The sequence below is a fragment of the Epinephelus moara genome, chromosome 8 (assembly GCF_006386435.1).
Source record: "Epinephelus moara isolate mb chromosome 8, YSFRI_EMoa_1.0, whole genome shotgun sequence".
Lineage (NCBI taxonomy): Eukaryota > Metazoa > Chordata > Actinopteri > Perciformes > Serranidae > Epinephelus > Epinephelus moara.
In genome coordinates, this window is record NC_065513.1 from 27,943,156 (window position 1) to 27,968,874 (window position 25,719).

General features: G+C 41.2%; 1 protein-coding gene across 1 annotated transcript in view; it reads left to right on the top strand.

Annotated features, from left to right (window-relative positions):
- Positions 1–25,719, top strand: part of ipo11 (importin 11) — a 189,367-nt gene that overhangs the window by 55,452 nt on the left and 108,196 nt on the right. Inside the window, exons 15-16 of the mRNA XM_050050741.1 lie at positions 5,840–5,945; positions 23,345–23,471. Of these exons, the coding sequence (XP_049906698.1) occupies positions 5,840–5,945; positions 23,345–23,471 (233 nt within the window). The remainder of the gene's footprint in view (positions 1–5,839; positions 5,946–23,344; positions 23,472–25,719) is intronic.

The window sequence follows — 25,719 nt, forward strand, 5'->3', positions numbered from 1 at the left end:
ATTTATTACATTGAAATATCATTGATGTATTACAGAAAAGTGATTTATCTTTTTATAAATGACAAAAGGCACATCTACCTCATTTTCGCTGTGGTATAGTGATACTACTCAGAACTATGATATTTTCACTGGTATCATACCGTGGGTCCCAATTTTGGTACCCTGACAACACTAATCTCGAGGGGGTTCATCTGCAAAAACTAATGAAAAACTAAACAACTGCATTCGGTATTCGGTACTCGATTTGGCCAAGCATTTAATTTTATTTGGCTTCGGCCACAAATTTTCATTTCGGTGCATCCCTACTTGTAATTTGTAATAAGTGCAAGGGTTGTCTGTCATCTTAATCCTGTGCGAATCGACCCTGTCTGTAATTTGTCAAGTAGAAATTCCATCTCAAATTACCCACCAGATTTTGGCACACTCAGAGTTCATGTAATAATACTAGTTGCAAACTGTGTGAAATAACACAACTGTGATTTGGAGTTGTATGTATTCACATGTATTTTTGCAAGGCTTTTTGTTTTCTCCTCACCATTTTCCTGCCTCCTCTACTGTCAAGAAATACAGAGGCTGCTTTCACAATTATAAATGAAAGCTTTGACAGCATTTTGGGTGCATATTCAGGAGATTCATCTCAAGCTCAAATCCATCAGAAGAGCAAAATCTCAAAAGATGATGAGATGGATGACATGTCACAGTGTGTGGCAGAATTGGTGCTGTTACATAAAAAACAAAAAACAATCACTGCTGGTGGTGCTGTGTTAGTCATGCGCATCATATTTGGGGAATTATGTCAGTAAATCCGAGTAAAATACAGACTTGTGTGCGTGCTGATGTGCCGCATGACATGCACATGGGTTGGGTACTTTCTAAATCACGTGAGGTCCTTTGGTAATACTGTTCCTGTGCGAACAGGGCTTCAGACCTTAATTACACTGCTGTAAAAAGCACCCAAACCCAACATATAACTGAGATTAGAATTGTTGGAAAAACTATTAGGCACTCAAGAGGGTAATTATTTTAAAAGCCTTTAATATCTCATAGTTATTTAGTCATAGTAACAGTTAAAACATGCCTATGCGTTTCAGCCATTAAGGCTTTCATTGGGGCAAATAAAAAACGGTTGTCTTTTTGGCTGTTTCCCATAAGTAGTCCCATGACCAGTATGTATAAGTATTTATGTGATTAGCTCCGACAGGTAAAGTCACATGACAGACACGTTCAGCAGAGGAAATCACATATCAGGACAAAACGACAATAAACACATAAAAGGATATATAAAAGATATCTTAGAACTTCTTAGTAATAACATTTTAAGTAAACACAGGCAAGAAAGCACTTGACATTTTTCAAAGGACCCAGACGCCTAAAAAAGAAGAGAGTGCTACAGAAAAGGAGAGAGGTGAAATACCAATATGTTGGCCTTGATGGTGGCCTTAATGGTTAAAATGTCTAGACATGTTTTAACTGCTACTATGACTAAATAGCCATGAGATATGAAAGGTTTTTTATTTAATTACCCCCTTAAATACCTCAGCTGTCTTCACCAATTATAAAGTAGTTGGATCTCCAAAGAGGGCCGCCTTTTCCCTACCTGAGCAGCACTCCATCTATACTGTTTCGCTTTAATGAGCAGCAGACTGGAACAGGCACAGAAGCCCACCCTATGTGGTACAGAGAGATTTGTCATATGTAACAGACAGCGCTACGTAACAACCATATTTGCTACAAAATCAAGACAGCCTGCTGAGACTTTTTATAGCTGACAAATGTTGCTAACTGGCATTCAACCAAATATAAACCAAAGCTTTTAATTTAGTTGCTGCAGACATCCATGAGGTGTTTACATATTTTTGGAGCCCTGGTATCAGTCCCACATTTGTCATTTTAGTGCAGCACTGGCAGCAGCTTATCTTCTCCTTTCTGAAACACTGTGCACAAGAACTGAGTAAGTATATTTCACTACGCCATTAGCTCTCTGAGAGGCCCTTTTGGACCACTGAAAACTTATGAACATCACATCTTGGAAAGCCAGAATAATAAACCAGGGCTGTAGACCAGGAAATAACTATACTTTACCTCCAAGGCAGGCCAAACTCTGTCAGGAACAACAAACAAAGGACTTTCTCAACAACAAAACAAATGTGATAAAGTACTAAAAAAGAATTAAGAATGGTGAGGACCCACACACTACAGAGCTCTCAGCTGCCTTTTCACTCCAGTCTTCCCTCCAAGGAAGGAAGGAAACAGAAGAAAAATGCTTGTGTTACTGTTCTCGAGAGTTTCAAATGTCCTGCCAGTTTTATTTACCTATAAATAGTAGCCCCTCAAAGCTTTGTTTTTTGTTATAAGGACTTTGGCCACTGCATCAGCACCTGTGGACCATCCATCTTTTCTGACTGTCCTTCCATGTATCCATCTTTTTGTCATGATAAACGAGAGAGGATATGTCTGAGAGGTGTTTAGCTGCTCCATAAGTTTTTGGATCTTTCCGCCGAGAGACACCTGCAGTGTTTTATATCTCTGTCTTGCTTTGGCTTTTCTTCCTTTCACACACACAAATCAAGTCAGTTTTATTTATATAGCCCAATGTCACAAGTCACAAATTTGCCTTGCGGGGGCTTCACAGTCTGCAGTGCTTATGACACTTCTGTCCTTCACGACCCTTGATTCCGATAAGGAAAAACTCCCAAGAAACCCTTCAGCTTGGAAATATGGAAGAAACCTCAGGGTGCGTAACTGAGGAGGGATAGATGTCATGTGTACAGGACAGACATCATAATAAAAATGAAATACAGACAATCCATATGACAAACTTCAAACATTAAATGTGAACATAGGAACATAGGTAAAAAGTGGATCCAGGAGGATGTCAAGCAGCTTCCAGGTTTCACCAAACAGCTCGAGCCTGAGCCACACAACCATCTCTCCACCATGTAGCCTGGAAAGAGGACCGGCTACACAAACACAAGAAGCAAAGCTGAAGCACGTGATACCAGGCCACCATTTTCTTAATGAATTACCTGGTTAAATACAGATTATACAAGAACAGAAATGATCAGACAAATGGGAATGACACAAACACACACTGAGAGAGAATCTCATGGAGGTTTTCGGCAAATGTTGGGCCATTTTGCAGGCAAGCTGCGAGCGTTTAGACACACAGAGCCGGATTGGCGAGTTGATCCAAGGTGCCCAATTTTCCGCCGCGTAGGGGTAAACATAATGGCGGAACCTTTTTGGTTTAAAAAGAATGAGACGCCCTTCCACCACTGAAGTGACTTGTGGGAGGAGCTGTTGATGATGCCGCACGTGCGAGCCACTGGTGGTGAACTAACAGGAAACAGCTGATAGCAGGAGTGAACAGCTAGTAGCTAGAGGGAAACGCAGACCTGAAAGGCACTGTAAAGAAGAGCAAGGAATTGCGCCCCCTCCTTGCCCTCGCAGACAAAGAGGCCATTAACCATTAAATGACGGGGACGGTGAAGGACGGTCCAATTTACAAGAAAATTGCTGAAGGACTGACCAGCCGCAGCTTCCCTCGGAGTACGTCACTGTTTACGTCACATGCTGAGATACACGTTTTGTTACTTGCTCACGCCCCCCATTGCCCCGAAAAAGGCATATTCTGTATGAACAAAAGTAGACAGGCGGCATTTCGCTGCACTCCCCGATTTTGTTTTTATAGGCGGCATTTCGCTGCACTCCCCGATTTTGTTTTTATACTGCCAATGCTGAACGAAAACTGATTGGTCTTTCCTGCAAATTTGCACAATTCCTATTTAAAAAGGGCTAGAGAGAGGTCCCAGGATGGCTGATGGTCTCACACAGAGAAACCTGAGTCAAAAGAAAAAGGGAGGGAGAAAGAGACACAGAAACAGAGAGGCACACAACAGTGCTTGTGGAACACAAACAACAGGGGGTTATTGAGAGGCAGTGGTGTAAAGTTCATATTATTTTGTCAGCAGGACTACCAGGCATAAAATTATACATTGAGACTGAGACCGACCCGCCAACCGAATAATGAAAGAATAAGCAACTAATTGAAAGTTAAGGTAAAAGATGAGTTTTGAGTTTGGATTTAAAAGCCTCAACAGAAACAGAATGTCTGGTGTCCATAGATAGGGTATACCAGAGGAAAGGGGCATGATAGGAAAAAACTCTGTGGCTGTGCTGACTTCTTTTGAACTCTGGGGACAGACAGGGGCTCTGTATGCTGAGAGCAGATTGCAGGATAATGTTTAAGGACAGACAGGTAGAAAGGCAAGTTGTCAGGGAGGAAGTGATGTGGACATTTACAATTTTGTGAGAAATTAGAAGCACTTAAAAGATTTGATCCGACATGGATCAGGAGCCAATGATGGGAAGCTATAACTGATGGGATAGGATCACATTTTTTTAGTTTTAGTTTTGGATTCTTGCTGTGGCGTTCTAAACCATTTGAAGACTTCTAGCACTGGCATAGCACAGGCATGACATTATGACAATCCAGTCTGGTAGATACAAATGCTTGAATTTTAGGATTGCTGATTGCATCTGAGACCTGATTTTAGCTATGTTGCAAAGGTGAAAGAGACAAACACGTGCTTAAAGATACAGTAGATCCCAATATACTACCTATCCCAGCCTCACTTATTAATAGAGAATTAAAGTAATATTAAATCTCCTCCCTTCTGTCTTTGTCTATTTCCTGTCTCTTTATTCTTTTTGCCACATCAGAGTTTCATTACCTTTAAAGATAAAATATAAATAGTAACAGGAAGCATCTCTTCCACTCAAATGGCTTCTCTCCCTTTATCTGACGATATTATATTGTTTTCATACTGTCATCTTCTTCTCTAATCTCATCCTTCAACTTTTTCCCTGTTGTCTTTCAAGTGCAGTCTACATTATTGCTGCTATTACACCAACACACTCGCACATCTTACAATCTGACACACATAAACCATAACATATAATCAGCATTTGAGGAGAAACACATGCAAGTGTGCCCATGGTAGCATAACTAAGGGAACATTAGATCGCTGAACTGTGAATAGGTTGTCCCAAGGTAACAGGAGCTTACCAGGGTTTCTCGAGTAGGCTGAAGTGTTTACACGATTAGACCTCAGCTGATGGTTTACCCTTTTCCAACTATGACATTTGAGTGACACCTCATCTCCTTCTTTGTACACTTAAGCTGACGTAAGTCCTTACACTAGAACTGTCATTTAAACACCTTTCATGGCTTACGCTATATTTTGCCCCCTTTATCCTTTTCCCATTATTCCAACTCTTTATACTCTTTCAGCTGCTCTTTCATACCAAGTTAAGCCAGCTGTTGTTCAGCTATACATGAAGCAATACAGTCCAGCTTCCAGCTATTCAGCTATTGCAATGCAAGGTTTAGCTCTTGGCTGTCCATCCAGGATTGCAGCTCAGTGTCAGCTTTTCAGCAGCCAACAATTCCACAGCATTTCTTTTCAGATATTGTATTCTCTAGTCATGAGTTTGAGGTTTTTTGCTCACATAAAATAATCAAACCTTTGCATCACTTGTCAGGTTTTCTTTCAATGTCTATGTGTGTTTAAAAACGTCAAACAAGAACGTCCTGTAGGGGACATAATGCGGCTATTTCCTTTAAGAAGTTGTCAATGACACGATGACTCACATTTTAGTGTTCTGCGCCTCACTTCAGGACCATAAGCCATCTTTTTTTGAATGGAGCTATTGTATGTCTTTTTAACTTTTTTCATAACTTAGACTTTTGTTTACTGCACTTTTCTCGGTGCTACTGTGGAAACTGTGACGAAATGATAATGATCTTTTTTACTGTTGTACCTTGTATTGTCCGCAGTATACAATGCAGTGGGGCTGGCAGCTTATGAGCTGTTTGACAATGTGGACTTTGACCAGTGGTTCAAGAATCAGCTTCTTGGAGAGCTGCAAGTCAGCCATCACAGGTATGTGTCAGTCACACAGTCACAAATTTTCTATACGTCTTCAATTGCATTTCCATTTGTCATGGTATTTTCTGTTTCATAGTATCATGTTTGATTCACACAAACTAAAAAAAATCATTAAATATTTACTACTCAAGAAAAAATACCAGCTCAAGTTGGGCAAATAACACAAAAAGCTGATATGAATACGTTTCTGAAGCTTTTTAATGTCGAGTTTTTGCTCCAACTGTCATAGAGGAGTTGGACTGCATCAGATTGCCTTCATAAAACCTCACAGTATTTGCACTCAAATGTATTAGTATGTGAGCAACATTATAGAACACCAGATCAGCCACAGCCTTAAAAATAACCAGAGCTGAGTCATCTCCTGTCTGACAGAGTTTCAACAAAAATCGAATGTAACAGGCTTCCCCAAGGAAGTTTTGTATTGCAGGGATATTGATTTGGATTGCATCGTGCCGTACGGGTGTTTTATCATTTCCTCTGGACTCTTTGTATGCAGTATTATTTTAATTGCATCACTGTAAGGAAGCGTATGACTCTTGAATAAATCGCATCTTGCCTCACTAACGTTACACAGGCTTGAAGCAATAATAGTGAAACTTGAGGCAGCTATGTAAGTCTTATTTTAAATGGCTGTTTGTTTTATTGCCTTTGAGCTCACTCTCCAACCTAAGTGGTGTCTGAAAGCAATGTTAACCATGCAATGCACTGGTGTAACTTAAGCTAATTGTCTATTACTCTCCAGTTATTGATTACTGTCAGCAGTACAGTTGGTGCATGCCAAAAGGCCCCTAAGTGCCCAGTTGATAATTAGGTGTGGGAAACTCCAAGCACCACACCATTCGGTTCTGATTCAGAGAGCTAAGACTCTAAGATTATAAAACAATCATAGATACATATTGATGCATCAAATTTTTTAAATTTCTATATATGATTTATTGTTTTTTTGAGTGACTGCTTGATACTTTTAAAACATAGTAAGTGTGTTTGTAGTGATCCATAGCTAAATAAACAGATCAATTTACTTGCATAAAATATGGCTTTTGTCCAGGTCCCTTTTCGCATCAACTTTATAGCCCAAATGCTTGCATACTGCTAGCTTGGAAGTGCCACTTAGATTGTATCCATTTGTGGGATATTTATGTTGGCGTAGTGTCCAGTGTTTACATACTGTAGTATTTCCCTGGAAATAGTTTGTAATTTACATACTGTTGAATAATAAATGCTTCACAGCCTTTTAATTTTAAAAGTTAACTGCGTTAATTAATGAATTTATTCAAATGAAATCATCTTACAGTCTCCTGCCTGTGTTACAGTAACAAAATAAGGGGGAGGTGGAGTGCTCCACTGTGTTGTTTTAATGTCTCCAGCAGCAGAGGGCAGCTTCTCTGCTGCACTTTTAGCTCCAAGTAAAGCCAAGACACTGAGCAGGCCAGGCGAAGGGGTTTTTTAAGGTGAAATGGACTGAGCAGAGAGTTAATGTCTTCTTCACAGAGGTGTTTTAAGTTAGTTAATGCTGCAGTGTGTGTTGGTCAGCCAGTCTTTTTTGTTTACGTAACTGGTTACCGCTGCTTTGCTCTGGCAACATTTGTCTCTGGGTTGTTGCATAAAAAGTATTCGCAACTTACTTCACATTCATCCCGCAAATATCATTATTTAGATATTAAATTAAAACATGCTCGCAACGGCTGCCTTGTTAACTCTAGACTGTCCGGGTGCTGCACTCCCCAAGAGTTTGAGTTCTTCCTCTCTTGATCAGTTAACATCATGTCATTTATTGACATTTGTAAATAAATGCCAAATTGCCCACATCTGCATAGTGATGCATTGAAGAATCCCCCACCCCTACTGATAATACATGCCTTGCCCCTACCGAATAGCCCTTAGCCCCCTGTTGTGCGTGTTCACATCTAGAGGAAGGGTGTCCTGATTCTTGTTGGGATAGAGGGGTGGGGTGAAGTGTAAGGGTTAACATGGCCCTCTAACGGGGTTTTCAGAGGCACGCTCCAAACCGAGTGTCATTAGAAATCATGAGCAAGATGGCAGCACAAGCAACAAAAAATGAGGATTTAAAAATTATCATAACTATTTTATTCGTTTAATGTCATGCCAGCATATTATGTACCTTCTTTTTTTTTTTATATATCAAGCATAACAAAAAAAAACCCACTAGTAGTATGCCTGTCTCGGTAACTTTGACCTTATGAGGCCTGATATTTAACTTTAACTCCAGCAGCAAAGTTACCGCACTTGTTACTGCTCCTCTAATATCAAAGCAGACAAGCAGGGTAGCGGCTCAGATTGCCAATGCCAGCCTACAGAGCACTGCTAGCAGCCTGGTAATCAAGAAATGTTCTTTTTTATTTGATGACTTTTTTGATCGACTGATAGCTTGAAAGTTAATTTGTGAACAAATTGTGTCCATGCTTTTCTTTTGTCATTAGATTAATGATGATAATAATATTATAATCATCGTTGCATCTGTCTATGTAAATGCCATTGACATATACTGTTGACGGATCAGGGTCTTAGAGGGTTGTCCCATTTCATGAGGGAAGATTCTAGCCATTACCCCTTGTACCTCTGTTCCAGGGAGCACATGGGCACTCAAAAATGAGGGCTTGGGGGGAAAAATAAGAAATGGGATTGGGCTTTTGAGTCCATGTCCGCCATGGTCACATAAACAACTGCTGCTTGTGCTCACACAACCACTGAACAATCAGTCAAATGTGCCAGAGCATCATAACAAGCTAATTAAAGTCAGAAAACAGTAACTGTACAAACAGCATTATGGCAGTCCGATGCAGTGACACTAAACAGTGAGCTGACAGATGACTGCTTTTAAAAAGTGGTGGGAAAGAGGGAGAGTGACCAGAGGCGAGGTGGTGACAGCCACATGAAAAACAAAAAAGTGCCCTGCTCACACAGACCCAAAGACAATCAAAACAAAAAGCCTGCAGCGCTCAAAAGGTCGGCCTCTCAGGTTGGTGCTGACGTCAGAGTGCAGGCATGCTGATGTCACTGCGGCTCTGCTCCAACACAGTGCAGGTGCGAATAACTTCTTCACTTTGTACTTGGGTTTTTATTGCTTTGGTCTTTTACAGTTCACCTCCACACTCCACAATCTTCCTTTCTGATATTCAAAATTTTACTTGAATTTATGAATTTGAACAAACTGAGCTTATAAAGACGCAGTGATGCGGGATGTCAGTCAAACCTAACCCTAGGATATTGAAGGCACATCAGTAGAACATCCTGAGAAATAAAACCAATTCAGGAAACAGCATTGATATGAAGCCAGATGTCACCTCTGTTGCTTTCCCTGTTTCTTGTGCCCTCAAACACTAATGTAGACAGACATGTACATTTATTAATTCTACTCCCTTAATAACTGATAAAAAGAAGAGAGAACATAACAAATGGAAATGGGTATAGATAAGTACAAGTAAAATAATAATAAGAACCCAATTAAACACGCCATTGACTACGCTCCTATTCTTGCACATTTTGTCGTCTTCAGCTGCTTAAAGTTGGTGAAGTGATAATAGTCCCATAGTTTATAATGCCTCCATGCCTTGCCGTAGCCAGATGCATGATGCTTTCGGGTTTCATACGGATGTATGTTCGTTCCTTCTTCCATCCCATTCTTATAAATGCGTAATCTAAATCAAATTTGGCATAAACGTCCAGTTGGACTCAAAAATGAACTGATTAGATTTGGTGATTTAAGGTCAAAGTCACTGTGACCTTGCATCTATCTCATTCTCGTAAACGAAATATCTCAAGTAGTCCTTGAGAGAATTTCCTCAAATTTGGCACAAAAGTCCACTTGGACTCAAGGATGAACTGATTAGATTTTGGTGGTTAAAAGTCAAGGGCACTGTGACCCTGGAAAACATGTTTTTGGCCATAACTCATTCATACGCTAATTATGACAAGATTTCACATAAAAAGGCTTATAGAATAAAATGATTAAGTAATGGCATTTTATATCTAAAGGTCAAAGGTACACCTCACTGTGACATCACAGTGCCCTGCAAAAACACTTTCCTGGCCATTATTCAACATCATAACTCATAAACTGTGGAGACTGTACAGATCTTTTGTGCTGCCAGGTTGAGGATGTGTATGAAACATCCATTTTAGATGTGGCTTCTTTGCAGCAGCATCCATAGTTTAAGCATCGTCAACTGTCATGGCTACATATGAGTCTGGACGGACATGGATGTAATCTGTTACTTGACTGTTTTGTGGAGGCATACAACCGCGAGGTGCTGATTCTAGTTTTTGCTGCGCTTGTTAATTAGCAAAGCAGTATAAATATGGAAGCACAATCCTGACTAAATGTTTTCCCAATACATAAAAAGTTCTCATCTAACGCAACAGTTGGCTCCAGGAATAAAATGTATCAGCATGTGGCTAAACAGTTAACAGATGTTTGCAAGATAAATTCATTGTTGGTTTTGGTCTCCTTGGTGAAATTCATTAAAAGATAACTCCATCCTTATCCTGTCCTTATCCTTTAAATGCCAAAATAATGCCTTTAAAACAACAGAGAGGTCCTTGGATGATAACCTATTGCTTTTTGCTAAGAGGATTGTTTTTAACTTTAAGTAAAGCCATGGCTAGCTATAAAAATAGAAGATAAACTTTTCAACTCCCATCGATTTCTCTGTTGTGGGGCGCTGAGTCAGGCTGTGCTTCTGTCAGACTTGAGATGTTCCCACAGTCTTTTGAAGAGGCCTCGGCAATGAGAATGTAGATTCAGCATGGATATTATTCAGCATCAGTGATGATGTCCTTCACTGCGTGGAGTTTCTTCTGTAGCAATCAGAGGCTTGTTTTGTTCTGTTTTTGCGGGCATGTGTATGTGTGTAATGGCATACATATGTTCGCTTGCTTCGTTGCCTCGAGGCCCAAACACACTAATAGAGTCTGACGCACACGTTTTGAAGTACACCTGTTGTTTTAAATGGCCGACCACACACCAAAAGTGTTATGAAGCACGTCAAACCGCTTTGATGACCCTACTCCAACCTTGTTGAGATTTTGGAGTGTCAAATAAGGACCCAGCGACCAAAGTGTCTTTTTTGGCAGGCAGAGAACCTGTTTGGAGAGCTTCATTAGGTCAATGCAATCATTTGTATTCCTCAGACACAGAGATGTCACATTATCATAATACAGATGTACACAGGTTTTCAGTACAAACTGAGCAATATAGTACAAATAAAGGAGGAGAGACTGAAGAAGAGACTGAGAGACAGAAAGGTGGACGTGCATCAAGAGCGCACAACACTAACGATACTCACGTAGAACGATAAAGAAAATGACCGGGGGTATGTGTTAACAACAAAAACTTTTTTGCTTAACTAGTGACCTTTTCCAAAATTACTGCTGGTTGTGTGGCGCTGGCATTTCAAGTCTAGTGCCCGCAGCGCACCATAGGAGCATCAATTGACGTGTGTTTAAATGAGGTGTATTAATTATCGCTTTCAGTGCGTTTGCCCCGTAAGTGCGCCTGCTTTCACGCTGTCAGTATCTCATTATGTTTTACATCCTGTCACAATTCAATAACTCGTTCTCAACTCCCAGTGGAGTGCATTAGTCTCAAGAACATACTTCCTTGATGTTTGACAAAGAAAACCCCCCGCTGATCAAATGTATGAAGCTGTCATGTCAAGAATTTATAATTCCTTAAATCAATGTCTGGAAAAGGAAAACAATTATACAGAGAAGAAACTATAGGAGATCATCATTAGGGCTCTTAGTGTTACTGTTACTGATCGTACACAACTCAAGTCCCTGTATGTAAATAAAAAAAACCCTATATGTTTGTATGTAGTATTATATATTTGCATATTGTATTTTTTGTTTTTATGTCACGTCTTTATACCTTTGCCCTGTGCTTTTTGTTATGCGCCAAATCATTAAGTCAAATTCCTTGCATTTGCAATCCTTCTCGGCAATAAACCATTTCTGATTCTGGTAAAATGCGACATGACCAAGTCACTTAAAGCCGCTACAAGGAACTTTTAACTGGATATGCAAAAGTCTCTCGTTTCTGCTGATGTCTGTGCGTGACCTACAACAGCAAATGAGACCATCAGTGTGAAGATAAGCTATTTCTATACAGTGTATATTACTACCTTAAGGAAACTGTCTCCGGGTCCGCCCCAGGTCGCTTCCAGGACGAAACGATTTACGGCACTCTACGGCACACTTCATCTTACCTAGCTGCTTACATTTATATTGACTCTTATAAATAGTCGCTATTTCTCCTCCTTGACCCGACGTCCGCGGGGAGTTAAAATAGCAGCAATCATCGGGTAAAAGTTCTGTGAAAGCACTGGAGTCACCAACAGTCAGCCACGTCTCAGTCACACAGAGAAAATCCAATCCTCGGGAAGTCAGGAAATCCTTCAGGATAAACGTTTTGTTCACTAGCGATCTAGCATTTACCAGCCCAATCCTGGCAGGAGCCGGCGGGTCCACGGCGTTAGCTGTCCGGGGAGCCACACACAGAGGCCGCAGGTTGCGCAGATTCACCCCGCGCCAGCGTGGATGAGGAGAGCAGGGGCCGCGGGGCTGGAACACCTCATCCGAGCCGACGACAGGTACCAGCCAGGCGCCGACAGGGTCCAGCGAGTGCCGAGAAATAAAGAGGCGAGGCACCGCTCCATACTCAGTCCAAGAAGCCGTGGAAGTGCTCGCCAAACAGGCTTTCATCCTTACCAGCCGACCACTGCGTTTACCCCGGCGTCAGTGGCGCTTACGCCTGAGAGGTGGAGCTGGGGTGCGGCAGAGGTGAGCTGGGATCCCCGATAGGAGAGGGGGCAAAGTTTTCCCGTCTTGTTGTTTCATTCATCCCCAAAACAAACACATGTGCGAGCCAGGTAAGCGTCTTTACGACAATACGCGCTAGAGCTCATGGGAATGTAGGCTTCATTCCGGCAAAACACTACCGTTTTTGTCCACAGGGTCGCCAAAATCAACTCAAAATGAAAGTTCCTTGTAGGGGCTTTAATTAACCAGTGACCCCAATCCAGCCCAAATCTTCTTCCGCCCTTTTCCTCTCAAATACCACACATATTTGATCAAAAAACAATTTTTTTTTTTTTTTTTTAGAAAAGCAGCAGTGCTCCATATGCTGCAGTCCATATGCTTTGAAATGTAAAGTGTGCACAGGAGTTTTATTTGATATGCTGGGAAGGTGAACTACACATTATGTATATAGTAAATTCACTCAGCGACCAGAAAGTTACAAATCCTTGTTCCATGCCACGGCGGCCCATGATTGAAAGAGCTGTCACACTTTGTGGCAGTGACTCAACAAGGGACCCGTAGTGCCTTGGTATCAAAGCTGACCATGCAGACATGAGGGCTTTGCAAGACTGCTTAAGGTTTATAGGTGGATGTTCCTTTTTTTACTGATGCTGCTTTCAAGTTCATTTCAAAGGTGTTCAGGTGGATTGCTATCAGGGATTTGTGGGGATCAGGCCATTAAGTGTTACATTGTAGACTTGTGATTACTTGGAATGGTCTGTGCCCGCGGACTTATCTCTATTTTGTTCAAGTTCAACATTTTAATGTCCAAATGAAATCATATGTAGTCATCCCTCTTTGTTGTCAAAAATAATGTCGATGTGATTTTTTTAAAGTTACGATGAATAGTTTTTATTATTAAAAGGAAGAAAATGGTCTTTGGGGGAATATCAGAAATGCTACTTTTCATCTCAGCTGGCTGAATGGGTGTGTATGTGTCTGTATGATTGACAGCTGAAGGCAGGCTGCCAGAGTGCCGATGATACACCGTAGGGAACGAGAGGCAAGGTAGAAACTTGCTCTGTAGCTTTCACATCATGGGCAGACAGCATGTTGTTAGTGGTGTTGAAGAGTCAGCACCAACCAGCACCCGACCAGACCAAAAAGGCATTTGTAAATGTGTGCATGCTGTTTGATGTGCAGCAGCTGAGCAGCTTATCAGCTATCTAATCTTCAAACAGATGTTAGCAGTGCATTTTTCCGTGGTCCATGTTTGTTTGGTGACAAGCAAAGGTCTGGACTGGTAGATTGTGTGCCCCACGTATGAAAGGCTGAGTCTTTACCGCAGTGGCCTTGGTTCGATTCTGACCTGTGGCCCTTTGCTGCAAAAAAAAAAGCAAAACGGCATAGGACAAGAAGTGTGTTCATGTTTGTAATTTATATAAGGAGGAGACATTAGCAGGAAAGCTAATGTGTGTTGTTGTGCATAGGCTGTGGCTCTTAGGTTGTGTAGCAGGCTTCTGTCTGGCTCAGTGTGACTGTCTGCTCTTCGTATGAAAGAACACTGACGTCTGACGTTACAACTTTATGCATTATTTGATTTGCTGTATCCAAATAAACTCCATCTACATAGATGGACGGTGTTGGGCTTGTTACTCTTTAAAAGTAATATTACTTAATTTATTACTCTCTGCCAACACTAATTTGTTACATTACTACGTTTTTTACACTATTACATTCAAAATTGGTAATTGCGTATCTCAAAATCGTATCTACGGTGAGACAGCTTGCAAATGTTTGTTTTTTTTTGGTTTGTTTTTTTCCCCCCAAAGCTGGGGTCTTCTGTTGCCTGTGAGCGGTGTCTTACCAAGGCTCTGTCTAAGAGATGGAGTCACTGGTGGAGCAACATTTCATTCAAATATCCAGCCACAAGCCTCGTTAGTTCTGCTGTCTACGATTCAAATCCAGTTTTGGTTTTTTAGACGGTTTATATTTCTTGTCACTGAGTGTAAACCCAAGCAATCACCAGAAAAGATTGAAAGTCTTTATTAGTGATTGTTAGTTTTGTTGTTTTCAGTCCACCCTCTGGACATATTTTAATGTTTCTAATCAATGTATGTATATATCCTCTGTGTGATGGCTGAACTGTGTTGGGTTTCGTCCAGATGCAGGAGCGTGCTTGGTTGAAGCCCATGTTGGGCAGGTTGAGCCAACAGGTTTGTTTATGTTTGTTTGTGTTGTGTCTTGGGAAATGTGAGCATTTCGCTGGAGCTATTCTCTTGCATTATCGCTGTTCTCCACTGCCAACAGGTTAGCACATACTGTGTGTTCACACTCGCACACAACCCCCGCTATAATAATGTAAATTAGGGATGTTGGGAATAGAATTCCTCTGTAATATTTATATTCTTTCCATGTACAAAATAAATATGGATCTGTGGACAGAGAACCAGACAGAGACTGAACGGTGATTATCCAGGGGTATATGTCTTCATTCAACCCCTGTCGGCTCTACTTCAAACCTATGCATTTCATCTAGGTCCTCAAGTACTGCCAGGCTGCCCTTATCTGATATTGTGTTGCGGCTAGAAATAGCACAGCCAGCTAAAACAGAGAAGCGACGTGGCTGAAATATTTCCCCAACTTGGCAATATCTCATGAGAAGCAGAAGGACAATAATTATATTGGCATCTGCCAGAAGCCACATTCAAAGCAGATTTCCTGGCCGACACAGTTGCCTGGTGCACATTTGTTGCTGTTACCAGTGTATTCCCAGATCACGCTGCAGTGCCTGCCTTCCTTGGACCTCTGGGCATTGGCTGTTGGAGTGTTTTATACAGCTTGAGAACAATCCTAAATATTAGCAACAGTATGCGAAGCAGAAGATGTACCTAAAGAAAGTGACAAGTAAAGCCTGTCTCTGGAGAAACGAGTGTCATTAGCCCACCGAAATGAATGTTGTCCAAACAGTCTCTGGGGTGCGGACTAAAGGTCTGCACCCACCTGTTAGCACATCTGCAGGATTTTCTGCTGCCTGCTAGCCTCTCAGCCTGCAGTGTGTCTGTGTCAGTCACCACGCTGTTTCCCAAGGGTAGGGTATCATTTAGATTCTGGTACTGAATCAATTCCTGGGACATTTTGTGATACTGTTTTGTTTCAAGTGCTCACCTAACTCCATTAACAATCAGGCGATATTACCAAGGGTGTCAAATTTACTGTTGTTTTTTTTTGTTTTTTTTAATTCTCTCGGCCTGGAGCAGTAATGAAGTTGGTTCTAACTGACAGACTCTTTACACATTATAATAAAGTTCTAGACTTAGATATCAGATATCAGTTATGATTTATGTTTCATGATTTAAAAAATGTCACAAAAGTGTTGCATCTTCGGCCATGTGTGAAATGTTATGGCATGCAAACAAATGACTGTACAGCCTGCACTGCAGACATGCATCACAACGTGACTGTTCATGCCTGCCTGCAGCACTGGGGCGAAAAAGAAAGAAAATGAAAGAGAAGCATCATCTGCCGAAGGTCTTGTTGAACCTGTAGGCCGTCGTGCCCCATGCAGACCTCCATTTTAGAAAACCCATGAGACAATGACAGGGACTTATGTTCCTCCAGATGGGGAGCCAGGTGCACTACGTGACATAAGCTGTCTGTGGAGCTTCAGTGTTGACAGACTGGTTGATGTTCAGGTGTCCTTTCTCCTGTCCTCAAGAGCAGAGACGGCATACTTGACTGATTCACATGGTGTTTGACGATGCTGTTTAGTTAAGGTACTAAGTTCTTAGCAACATCAACGCATTCTTGCTCATCTCTGAAATAGAGCTGCAGCGATTAATCACTTATTTGTTAACTATTAAATTAATTGGCAACTAATTTGATAATCAATTTATTGGTTTAAGTAACTTTTTAAAGAAAAAAAAAGAAAATCTCTCATTTCAGCTTCTTAAATTTGAATATTTTGTGGTTCCTTTATTCCTCAGTGACAGTAAACAAAATATCTTGACATTTGAGGATGTTATCTTCAGCTTTAGGAAACACTGATTGATATTTTTCAGCATTATCTGACATTGAATAGAGCAAACAAGTAATTGATTAATCGAAAACATAATAGACAGATTAATTGACTGTGAAAAGTAACCTACTTTTTACACCATGGCCACCAAAAATTAAGAATTCAGAACGCCACCAAAACTCCATTCCATCCATTTTCATCTGCTTATCTGGGGCCGGGTCGTGGGGGCAGCAGCTCAAGCAAAGCACCCAGACGTCCCTCTCCCCAGCAACGCTTTCCAGCTCCTCCTGGGGGACCCCAAGGCGTTCCCAGACCAGACTAGATATATAATACCTCCAGCGTGTTCTGGGTCTGCCCCGGGGCCTCCCACCAGTTAGACATGCCGAAACACCACCTACAGTAGGCACTCAGGAGGCATCCTGATCAGATGCCCGAACCAACTCAGCTGACCCTTTTTGACGTGAAGGAGCAGCGGCTCTACTCTGAGCTATCTCCGGATGTCCGAGCTCCTCACACTATCTCTAAAGCAGAGCCCAGCTACCGCACGGAGGAAACTCATTTCGGCCGCTTGTATCCGTGATCTCATCCTTTAGGTCACTACCCAGAGCTTGTGACCCACCATGAAGCCACCAAAACTGCAAAGATAATATATAGATTAGGAGAGGATCCAGGTAAGAGCGTGAGGACAGAGAGACAGTTTACAGAGCTAACTAGTTAAGGTATGTGAGTGTGTGTAAATAGGAGAGAGAGGCAGCCATGTCTGTGTGCGAGTGGGAGTTATCTCCATAGAACAGACAGTTTTACTAATATGATATAGCAGAGTGCAGCGATATTATGTATTCTTTTAGGTTGGGTGTGTTGAGGATTTGAGTGCAGTCATTAAATTTCTCTTACTCTCCTGATTTTAAAACTTGTCAGGATTTCAACACTCCGAACCCAACTGTGTGAATGCCTTGCTGTTTAGCTAGGTGTTGCCTGGCAGTGCACACGGCAGACATTCTTTGGCTCAGGGAACTATTTTTCATGATTTAAAAGCCGAGATCAGAATTACTTATACGGTATAAGTAACTGAAAAACAGGCACATCACCTCTGCGTCACGTCAGGCAGTTCTTAGCCTCTGTGTCATCCGTTACAGTCAGGAAACGTACAACTTGTGGGGTATTATCCCGTACTGTACATGTAAAAGCTGCAGCTGTGCATATGTTTACTCATTTGCTTGCAGGTTTGGTAATCTTTTCCCTTCTAGGCTCTGACAGTGTCATTTTGCCTCCTGTAGGTTTCACTGATTTTAAATTTGAGCCCTGTATAAGTCTGTCTGCGTCACTCCATACCAAACAGCAATAATCTAAATATTAATAATCATATCTGTCAGCAGAACTATTGTGTGTGACTTACACCTGTGGATGAGCCTCAGGCCGCCAGTAAGCTCCCTAAAAAAAGTTGGTTGTCACTTTTTGGCATACTGTCTACTCAAACACATACTGTATGCACAGTCATACTTGCACACTTATCGACACGCAGGCTTGCTGTTGGTCTTTCTCTCCCTTCTGCACCTCAACCACAACAGCTGTCATACCTGTGATGAGTCATCATGTCCGAGAGTAGAGAGATGACAGCGAGTCATTTTTGAGCACATTTACGCACATACACACATGCAAAACACTCCTACTTGAACATAGCCACACACACACACCCTAAATATCAAACATCCCAGAATAGCCACAAGGAGCTTTTTGTGTCAACTGCAGAGTGTGTTCCATCATTCTACCGTCAGACTTTGCCAGAATACAGTAAAAGGCTGTCAAACACTTTGGCATTTTTACATTGCCTTTTGTGACTTGACCTTTTGTGTGCAGTTTTGTTAAAAAAGTCAGTCCCTCTTCTGGGTGACCAATAGATGCTTTTAAATGGCTGTGCTTTGGATATCTTAAACTTAATTTCCTCTCATTGCTAATATTTGCCGCTGTGGATGGATTTTTCTTGGCTTTATACTCGAAACATAATTGAGTTCACACAGGTAAAATGTGAGCAGAAAGAAGCACAGAGCTGGGCTTTTATTGCTCCTGTATGTCCAGGCTGGATAGCTGAATGACTCAGACATTTCACACAGCTAGGGTCATGACTCAATTAATTTTTCAGATCATTAATGTTGAATGATTGATGTCTACATTGTTGGGGCTTCCCTCTTAGACCCTGTTTACACTTGTTTTTTGCACCTCGGGGGATCGATCACAAGTGGACATACAAGTGTAAACAACCACCAAAACGCATTTTTATCCAATTACTCAAACAACTTGCCGAGGTGATCTGTGGTGCCTTTGACCACATATGTTTTGTAGTGCAAAATGTGTCCATGACAAGGATGGAAAATATGTCATGAATGCAGGATGCGGTTGATGCTTTGATGACAGCGCATCAATGCTCTATGGGTTATGCTCTAATCCATTTTTCAAAGAGTTGGACAAAGTGTCAAGTGACTGTCTATCGTCTTGCCCTATGGAAGAAGACGTGTTGGATTCTGCTGACAGCAACATCTCCAGCTGTACTGACAACTGCAAACGTGACTGACGAGGTACAAGGTCACAAAGAGGTGAAGTCAAAGCATCACATCGTTGGGGTGCATTATATAAAGTCTGATCAGCACTTGCCAAAAGGATCATAGAACATGGGGATGATTGATTTGTTTAAGGCGTACACAGTCAGCTTTGGGTCAGAATATATCGTATTTGAAAAATAAAGAGATGGGTTAGAGTAACACTTCTGCAACTATTGAACAGGTCCTCAATAAAAGAGCATAACAGATGCTTTCTTCTTGAACGTTCCATTGTTTATCAGCCACAATTCTTTCGAGCATACCCAGAGAGTTCTTTCAGGTCCAGCACATGCAAGGAAGCTATAGGAAAGGGCACCTGAGGGGACACCATCCTTTATTTGTAGCGCTGTCTACTGAAACCCTCCAACATCTCAGCTCCAGTTACATTGGGCATGTGTCTTACCCCATAGCTCTCATGGCATTAAAGACCGTGTCCGAGCCTTCATTTAATAGCCTTGGCCAGTGTGAACCTAATAACTGTGTGTGTGGCTCCTTTGACCTTCTAGTGTAAGTGATGGAGGCAGTAATGAAATCTGAACACAAGTGCTCAACCAAGGCGCATGATAGGCAGGTCACAGGTGTAAACACGGACATTTTGAAACCAGGTTTAAATGGGGTGCTACATTTATGGACCTGGTCAGACTTGACAACATAAACTTTCTGAATGGGTCTCTTTCTATTTCCTCTTGGAAGGTTTGTTAATGCAGTAGCTGGCACGAAGTAAATGGGGAACAAAGCTGTTGCCCCAGCAGCATAATAGCAATGAAAAGGTCTGTACTTGTTTCGGCGCATTTCTGTTTACCTCAGTTTCTCTTGTATCTGCTCCCATTGTGACTCACCAGGTCTTTCACCTGGTGTTGACACCATTAAGCGAATAGATTTCAAGTCCCAGTGAGGATACTGACACTTGCTCACAGTGCTGCAGCTAAAAGGCTGTGCAGAAGTGTTGTAGAAACAACATAGATATACTTATGTGGTCAATTAAGCAGCAGGTTTACACAAGGTCTGCACTACCCTTGATCTGATGAATAAATCCTATTCTTAACAATTTTTTGTTGCTTTTATACATAAAGTAGTATGACTTATGCACTGGTAATAATATTTACTCATGGATATAAGCTCAGACTGTGTGAGAGACTCTTCATATCCTCAGTCTGAGACATGTGTACCTAAACTTATCTCATCCAGATTCCATTTACATTTTAATGCATGCAAACACACAAATGAAATACACTAAGCATCACACAATGGCCCTAGACTTGTTCTCTACAAACAGTGTTCATTTTCTTCTATTAAGGCATTTTAGGGCAGTGTGTCCATTTGTTTAAGCATAATATGAAACTGGCATTTTGCTTTTCATTCAGTTTGTATTTTGTCCACATGGATTTCCCATGTGTTTGCCAGAATTGGGGGAACATGGTTGCTGACAGCTGTGCGAAGTTCTGGAGGAGGAAACAGGTTTAGTGTGAATGAGTCATGCCTAACCTTTGACTGACGGACAAATACCCCTGTCAACCTGCCTGTCCATCTGCTTGTCCATCCTTTTCTTCCACTTTGCCTGCACACTAATAATAAACTCTACCAGCTGTACCCTCAGCAGCTGAAAAAGATATTTTGTATTCGTTAGTCACAGACATGCACACGCATACCACTCTCTTATATGGCATGCAGAGTTGGGGAAACTAATCTTTTAGTCATTTCAACAGATGCGTTGAATAAATAGTAATTGGCATATGGATTATGATGTCAGAAATAATGCTGATGATCGCTAGGATTTATTTTGTGTTATTCTGAACTCGCAAACATATTTGCTAAAAGTTAACAGCCTTATGTGCAACTCTGCTGTTATTTTGTTGTGCAAATGTCCAACTTTACTTGTCTTCTCCTTTCTGTAATCTTAACTATGGCGGCAGCTTGTCTCAGCTCATCCATCCATCCATCCATCCATCCATCCATCCATCCATCCATCCATCCATCCATCCAAAAGATACACCAAAAAGAGGAAGCGTTTTGTAGATTTACTCTGTTGGAGTGTTAGTTTGACCACAGATAATCACTTGTAATGTGATTATTTATTCCTGTTGTCAATGACTTGTTATCTGAGTGTCAGTTTTGCTAGTTGCCAAGCTGTTGTTTGGAATCTGAACACAGAGAGAGCTCTGGGAATGTGCCCATTGTCCACTGGCACTGCCGTGCCCGGCTGCCCGGTCTATCATGTTGGAACCATCCCATATGTTGCTGCCTCCATAAAAGCTTGTAGAAAATCAGATAGTTCTGGCTGCCTTTGTTTTCCTTTAGAAGTAATTGGATGACGGTTTATTCCTCTTGCACCCTCCACTGCTTCTGAGCAGTTTAACCCAGGAGTGACTAAGCACCATCTCGTGCTTTTAAGATGATGAGAAGTCAAGTCCAAATGGCATTTTAATGTTTAATGTTGTTAGTGAATAGGGCTGAGTATAAGTATTTGGTATTTTAAGGGTGCTTTCACACCTGCCCTGTTTGGTTTGGTTCAATCGAACTCAAGTTTGTTTGCCCCCTAAGTGCGGTTTCTTTGGGCAGGTGTGAACACAGCAATCGCGCTCGGGTGTGTGCTCGGCCCACGACTGCAGCAGGTACAACCCGTACAATCTTTGGTGTGGTGAAGTCAAGCACAGAGATGCCACCAAAATGTTGAAAAGTATGACTGTACCACATGCCTTTGGTGTCTGGTGGCATTTACACAACTGAATCTTTCATTTACATGATGGGTATCGAATAAGCAAGGGAAAAAAGGTATCAAATGAAGTACTCTATTGGTATCAGAATCACTTTAAGGGTACTGGTTTTGGCATTGGTATCTTATTTTCTCAACAATATCCAGCCTTATTAGTGATGGTAATCTCGGGCTACGTTTTAGTTTTCTAAATGCTTTGGCAAACATTCATTTGAAATTTATTTGGAAATCAATTACACCAATTATATGAACAAAACAAACAAGCTTTTGTGCTTAATTATACAAGCAAACTCTTTTTCTCTTTCCTTGCACACCCATACACACACAGACACACGCACACAGTGTTGTTTTCCATCTTCAAGTCCTGAGTCATGCTGTTGTTTAGTATCTTCTGGCTGGTGGCCCAGACTGTGGTCTCTAGCTCCCTGTGGATATTTGACAAGAAGCCAACAAGAGTGTCTTCCCCCAATCCCCCCCTTCCTTCATCCTCCCGTCTTTCAGTTCCTTCATCCCTCCATCCGCTCATTTCTATCAAGCTGGCCCACGGATACGAACAAGGGCAGATGCAGAGGGACACTTCTTGTCTGCCTGATACAACTGTTGAAAAACCATTAGCTTCCAACAAGCAGTGCAGGGCATTTTAATTCATATCACACTCGACTCAACCCCAGTGGATTTTTGATCATTCTAGTTTTTGAACTCGGCTATTTCCATTATTTAGTTTTTCTGTCAGTGGTCACCATGTCTCTTAGGCTTTGCTGGCATGGATTTATACAAACAAATACACACACACACACACACACAACACACTCATTCTTAACACTTTCTTCACCTTGTCTCTTTTTCTGGGTTTGTCCTTTTGCTCATGTTTTGATTCAGTTTTATGTGTCAATTCACCATGGTCTCTCCAATATATGGCATACACATGCACGTGGAAATGTGAACACCCATTGTGGGTTAAATTAGACATAGTCTTGAAGTTGGACATGTGAAATTGAAGGACAGTGATACAGCTCGCTCCCTCAGAGCACAAAGTCTACTGCAGTCTCAACCAGATGTAAGCAAATGATAAAAGCAATTTCAGGATGAGCCATAAGCAATAGCAAATTTCATCATTTTAGTAGCTGGCCCGGTTGTTGTTAATGGATCCATAAAGTGCTGTAGCTACATTGTGAAGATAAGATTAGAGAGCCAGCTGGTTCATTTATTTAAATTATGACATGGATGAATAGTTCGGAGAAGAAGTTTGTTATAAGTATATCTCTGCAACCAGAGCTAACTCCTCTCCCCTTCCTTCTCTCCTCTCCAGATACAAGCTGATTCGCAGACGAGTCATCTGGCTAATAGGACAGTGGATCTCTGTCAAGTTCAAATCTGACCTTCGACCTTTACTCTACGAGGTCATTCTGAGCCTCATGCAGGATCCTGATTTGGTGGTAAGGCAGCAACAGACACAACATCAGTGTTTTTATTTATTTATTGTGAACTGCTTATTATGACTGGGGTGGCAGCTTCCCCAGAAAACATTTGATTTTTCTGTGCATGAAATGGGCCCTTTATGAAAGTGCACAGTCAGCCACACAAACACAGTTCTCAGTTTAACAGCACGGAACCGCAGCCTTTATGCTGCCAACTTTCTACAAACTAAGCTAAACACAGTCAGTCAGGGATTGCTGGAAGATTTTGCCATCTGATTTCTCAACATAATATTTTAGATTTTTTTTTTTTTTTTACAGAGGTAATTACTTTAAATAGTTTGATTAAGATTGATTAAAAAGTGAAACCTTTCATTCACTCATTAACATTTTTATTCAGCCATGGCTTTGATAAACTGCTTTGTGATCCTATTTGTGGAAAAGTGGCTATTATTATGCCCTAGTCATCCTCAATTCAAATTACATTTCGCCATCCTTGGGTTTCTTGCCTCATGAGCCATGCACTTGATTGATGTGTTTTCTTTTAGCAGAATTATAGGAAGGAATGTGAAAAATTCCATGCATTATTTACAATGCAATTCAGCATAATCTCGCCATTAGATTGAACCGTTATGAGTAACTGGGTTCAATTTCTCTGCGTCTAATTGCCTCTCTTATTTAATAATCCATCTTTATGTGGAGGAACTTTTAGATGTTTGTTTGTGTTCCTCTTTGTTGCAATACGCAAAGAATGTGATTATAATGTAATTAAGATTATAATATAATTAAGATAATAATACATGTATGGCAGAGCCCACGCAAACACTGATCTGATTATATTGTGATAGATGGAAGCAGAAGCTTAGTGACATTTGTTTAGTGATAATTACATGTCCATACATATGACATGCATCATTCATCATCTATTTTATGTACTTTGTATGTAAAATTAAGGGTACAGAACGCTCATGGAGACACTAAATAGTATAGATAGGTCTAATATAATATATATAATATAATATAGATAACAATTAACTGAGGCAGATTACATCTCCTGCATTTCATTGTTCCGGCTTTATAGCAGCCCAAGGATGTTTCGATTGCAAAAATTAATGCAGATTTAACCAATTCCTGGAACTTTTCTGCAATTTTGACCAATCTTTGTAGTTTCCTGCATGGTTTACCAATCAAAGCAGTCCCCTGCTTAATGTCGTCAACTCGCTTCCTTGTGTCTGGTTGTGAAGACAACCAAGGTAGGTTTATCTTCGACTACAGGCACATTATTGCCCCATTTCCACCAAACACTTTAATTATGGTACCTTTGGAACCAATAGTAAGCCTTCAGACCTGGTACCTAGACTCTAGTGTTTCTCACCACAAACAATACTCTTAATTGTGGATTAGGGCTGTCAAAATTGCTCAAAAATGACATTTGAATATTCCTTCTAAAAATAACTCATAGGTTCGAACCATTCAATATTTTATTTTATTTTTTTTTGCATTATGTCCACAAGAGGGCAAACTAATACAAGGAAACATACTTGTATATGTATTAATACAAGGAAACATAACTACTTGTAGGTATTTTTATTGCAACATAAATGTCTTTGAAAACATTTACATACCTACACATTAAAACACATAAAAAAAATTATCTATAACATTATGTTATAAACGGCCGCGGACCTCTCGCTCGCCCCCCTCTCTGACCCGTCAGGCCACACCGCCCGCGGAAGCGATGCGAATAGCCTCAGGCGCCGGACTGTGACTGGCTCGCGCCCTGCAGCGATCGTTTCGGCCTCTGGTCTATTTTCTGCGCGAGCTGCGAGCGAATGTGTCAAGCCGGGTGACGGAGACAACAGCTGGGAGCAGAACCGCTTGTTGACCAGCGTGGAGAAATGCGCGTCTGATGCCAACGCCCACTCGCAAAGAGGACAGCTGCGGTGGTGGTTTTTTTTCTCCACAATCGAATATCAATTTTCATATTCGAAGGTCCATTTTTTTTTTCAAATTCGAATTTAGAATATTCGTTGACAGCCCTATTGTGGGTGGGGTTGTTGTCAATCACTGTATTTCCTCATGACCGTTGACACAGATGGAAGTCTGCACCTCATTTGTTGTCCACAGAATAAGGTTGCACGCCGGCATTTTCAGAACAAAATCAAACAGGCTGCAGTGACAGTCTCTCTCGATAAGATATTTAAAAATAGCGTATTTGAACATTTAGTCCTTCTAAGGCAAGTTCAGGGGTTTAGTGTTGCCAGAGCCC